This window comes from Seriola lalandi, unplaced genomic scaffold (genome assembly GCF_002814215.2).
Source record: "Seriola lalandi dorsalis isolate HSWRI2012SDOR001 ecotype SW California unplaced genomic scaffold, Sedor1 jcf7180002054880, whole genome shotgun sequence".
Classification (NCBI taxonomy): domain Eukaryota; kingdom Metazoa; phylum Chordata; class Actinopteri; order Carangiformes; family Carangidae; genus Seriola; species Seriola lalandi.
This window is the reverse complement of record NW_019525433.1, coordinates 8,383-12,626: the sequence shown is the minus strand read 5'-3', so window position 1 is coordinate 12,626 and position 4,244 is coordinate 8,383. Positions and strand designations below refer to the sequence as shown.

At 50.6% G+C, this 4,244-nt stretch overlaps 1 protein-coding gene across 1 annotated transcript in view; it reads right to left on the bottom strand.

Annotated features, from left to right (window-relative positions):
• Positions 1 to 238: 238 nt before the first annotated feature.
• LOC111671490 (ephrin type-B receptor 4b-like) overlaps positions 239 to 4,244 on the bottom strand; it is a 5,941-nt gene continuing 1,935 nt past the window's right edge. Inside the window, exons 5-10 of the mRNA XM_023428593.2 lie at positions 3,318 to 3,473; positions 2,257 to 2,399; positions 1,004 to 1,208; positions 723 to 850; positions 465 to 630; positions 239 to 349 (exon numbers count right to left, since the gene is read on the bottom strand). Of these exons, the coding sequence (XP_023284361.2) occupies positions 249 to 349; positions 465 to 630; positions 723 to 850; positions 1,004 to 1,208; positions 2,257 to 2,399; positions 3,318 to 3,473 (899 nt within the window). The 3' untranslated portion in view covers positions 239 to 248. The remainder of the gene's footprint in view (positions 350 to 464; positions 631 to 722; positions 851 to 1,003; positions 1,209 to 2,256; positions 2,400 to 3,317; positions 3,474 to 4,244) is intronic.

Genomic DNA, 4,244 nt, shown 5'->3' with positions numbered 1-4,244 from the left:
GTCTGTGTCTGTGTGTGTGTGTGTGTGTCTGTGTGTGTGTCTGTGTGTGTGTTCGTGTGTGTGTGTGTGTGTGTGTGTGTGTGTGTCTGTGTGTGTGAACCTGAGGTCAGCGTTCCATTGTTCTGCTGAGGCAGGGAGGGAGGGAGCATCCTGAACACACACACTCTCTCTCTCTCTCTCTCTCTCTCTCTCTCTCTCTCTCTCTCTCTCTCTCTCTCTGTCTCTGTCTCTCTGTCTCTCTCTCTCACTCACCGGTAACAGAATACAGCGACTATCACCACGGCAAAGAGCAGCAGAATCCCCATGGAGACCAGAACAGCCGTCATCACCAGCTGAGAGCGACTGGCACCTACAAACAGATCAGTCATCAATCAATCAATCAATCAATCAGCTGATCAGTTTCTCTCGTCAGTCATTTACTAAACAAACAACAAGAGACTGTTGACCTGAACATGGACTCGTACCGTCGGGCTGCGTGTTGAAGACGCTGGCGGCGCTGAATGACCCGTACCCGGCCTGAGAGCGAGCGCGGACTTGCACCTGATACAGCAGCGCCCTCTGCAGCCCCGTCAGCACCACCGAAGAAGACCTGGAGGACACGTACTGCCACTGCCCCGCCTCCTCGCCGTCCTGAGGACAGTGACATCACTGTGACATCTGCTTTCTCGCTCTCTCTTTGTGTGCGTGCGTGCGTGCGTGCGTGCGTGCGTGCGTGTGTGTACCTTTGGGCTGTAGCGGACCTGGTAGTCCAGGATCTGGTACTGGTTCTGCAGAACTGGAATGTTCCAGTCTAGAGTCAGACTGGTCTCTGAGACCGCCGCCCTCCTCAGCCCGGACACTGGGGGCGGGACTACACACACAAACCAACCAATCAGCAGTCAGTAAAGGGGTGTAAGCAACCAATCACACAGAAGACAGTGTTGTTATGAGACAGGGGCGGAACCTCAGCTGTCAGATCAACACTGTTGGTATGAAAGGCATTGTGGGTAATGTAGTTCTGTACCGTCTCTGCTGGTGGTGACGTTGACCCTGTCGGAGGCCGGCTCTGATTGGCTGAGAGCAGAGACGCCGTTCAGTGATTGGACGGTGAAGGTGTACTTGCTGTGTGGACGGAGTCCCCAGATGACGACTCGCCGCTGAGTCAGGCCGCGCTGCGCCGGGCGGTACAGGACGCTGTCATCACATGCCGAGCAGGAGCCAGCCAATCCCTGAAGAGGAGACAACAGGGGGCGGGGTCAGGGGAGAGGGGACGCGTCTGGTTCTGGTTGTCACTGGTCCTTCTGGTCTTGTCCTCACTGGTCTACCTGGTCTTGTCCTCACTGGTCTACCTGGTCTACCTGGTGTACCTAGTGTTGTTTTTGGCGGCCTGTTTTAATTTTAGTTTTAGTCTAGTCTGTGTCAAGCTGTCATTTTAGTTTTTATTAGTTTTAGTCACGTTCATACTCTTTTTAGTCAAGTCAAGTTTTAGTCGACTAAAAGTCTGAGCATTTTAGTCTTAGTCAGAATCCTCCATGACTATTTTAGTCTAGTTGTAGTCAATGAAAATGTTATTTTAGTCTCTTTCTAGTAATGCAGTTGTATTTAACCCAGTCTAGTATAAGTACCTAGTAGTATAGATTAAAAACCAAGATTTTCTTTTAGCCAAACCCACGACACACTCTGTTTTTTTTCCACCTCTATGTAATGAAATTGTGTCCAAATGTCATTTCATCTGTTTCTTCCACAGAAGAACCCGACCGGCTGCCGGCCATCGGTCCTTTTCTCTGTCGTGTTATGTTTCTGAAATTGTCGTGCAACCGCAGCTGCAACTTCTAAATGCCGCCCGCGAGTGGGGATTGAGGAAGTGATGTCACATGCGTCGGCGCAGTGCGACCTGATGAAGTGAGACACAGGAAACAGAAATACTGCAAAATAATAATAACGAGACTAAACAAGTCGAAATTACGTTCTAACATTTCGTCTCGTCTCGTTTTAGTCAACGAAAATGAGGAGAAGTTTTAGCAGAGATTTTATTTTGTAAACCACATTTAGTCTCGTTTTTATTCGTCAACAATATTGCATTATATATTTAATTATAGTTTTCGTCACATGACCAGCATTTACGTTGCGTCTCGTATCATTTTCGTCACGTGATAAAGGTTCGTTGACGAAGATATTTAGTCATAGTTTTCGTTGACGAAAGCAACACTAGGTCTACCTGGTCTTGTCCTCACTGGTCTACCTGGTCTACCTGGTCTACCTGGTCTCGTAGCGTACCTTGGTGGCCGTCCCGCAGCTGGAGCAGAGGACTCTGTAGGTCAGGTCTCCTCGTCCTCCTCGGTCCAGCGGCTCGCTCCACTCCAGAGTCACCGTGGTGTCGTTGATCTGACTCACGATGGAGCGGGGAGCAGAGGGGGGGCCTGAGGGGTGGGTCAAAGGTCAGAGGTCACGACAATCTGAAGGTTCTGGTCCAGAGTTTAGACTCTCAGGGAGACCAGGATCTGAACTGGTTATAGAGACTGTGTCTGCATTCTTTTATAATTAGTCTCTCTCTCTCTGACTGTCTGTGTCTCTCTGTCTGTCTCTGTCTGTCTATCTCTTTCTGTCTGTCTGTCTCTCTCTGTCTCTCTCTCTGTGTCTCTCTGTCTGTCTCTCTTTCTCTCTCTTTCTGTGTCTCTCTGTCTGTCTGTCTCTCTCTCTGTCTGTCTCTCTCTGTGTCTCTCTGTCTGTCTCTCTTTCTCTCTGTCTCTCTCTGACTGTCTGTCTCTCTCTCTCTGTCCGTCTGTCTGTCTCTCTCTCTGACTGTCTGTCTCTCTCTCTCTGTCTGTCTGTATGTCTGTCTGTCTGTCTGTCTCTCTCTCTCTCTCTGTCTGTGTGTCTGTCTGTCTCTCTGTCTTTCTCTCTCTGTCTCTCTCTCTCTGACTGATTGAACCCGAGATAAGAAGTTTCCGCTTCCACACACACATCACTGAAACCTAAAACTTGCGTGTGTGTCCTTACCTGTGTGAAATTACCACACACACACACACACACACACACACACACACACACACACACACACACACACACAGAGGTAATGAGCCTATTAATTAGGCCTAATTGACGCCTGGGGCGATGTAGTTGAAGGGGGCGGGGTCAGGGCACTTGGCGTGTGTTGTTAGCAAAGAATATAATAGTGCTGGTTTGTGTGTGTATGTGTGTTTGTGTGTGCGTTGAACAATGACGGATGTTACCCAGGTGCATTATGGGAAACGTAGGACCCAGTGTTTTTGTAAATTGACCTGAACTAGAGAATAAGATGTCCACCTTAAGACAGAAAGACAGGCAGGAAGTCTTACGGGTGCAGGCGGCGTGCGCAGGGTCGGAGTCCGCTCGATGGTAACCGGAGTGACACGGGCAGTAGGCGGAGCCTGGGATCTTCGTGTTGCTATTGGCTGGACACGGGCTACACCCACCAGGTCCTGACCCCGCCTTAAACTGACCCGATGGACAGGCTGGAGAGAAAGAGATGGGTTAGCATTAGCATTAGCTCCACTGTTTCAGGAAACACACCGTCCTGCTGCCACACACACGTGGATTCATCCGCCGCTGAAGATAGTCCCCAACACAGTCCCTGTCCCTCCTGTCTGATAGAGACGACAGAGAGTGAGACGTCCTCAGAGTTAGAGAAGAAGAACGAGGAGACGGAGGAACATCACAGAGAGAGAGAGGGAAGAGAGCAGCCACACACAATCAGACAGGAAGTGACCTTGGCTTGAACAGGATGTGGAAAGTGCTGCCATGATGTCATCACCACCAACCCCTGCCAAGCACACACACACACACACACACACACACACACACACACACACACACACCCTCCAGGAGTTAAAGCAGCAGAAGTTACCCTGTGGACATACACTCATGGGGGGGGTAAAAGCCTGGGTGAGTGCAAAGTTCAGAGAACCAGAAGCAGAAGTGACCCACCCCCCCGGTGTCACCATTGCAACGCATCCTGGTTGCCGTCAGCTGACCTCTGACCTCACAGAGAATAACAGGAAGCTTCGACGACCTGTCGCCTCTTTTATCCAGAGCGAGGCGGCGTCCAGCCCCTCCCCCGCCTCAGCGAGGCCACACAGAGACATGAAGGACGCTGTCCTGCTGTAGTCTTTAATGAGACACTGTCTCTGCTGTCCGTCTCCACAGAGGACACAGACGAGGACATGACTGACTGTGAGGGCTACACTGTGTGTGTGTGTGTGTGTGTGTGTGTGTGTGTGTGTGTG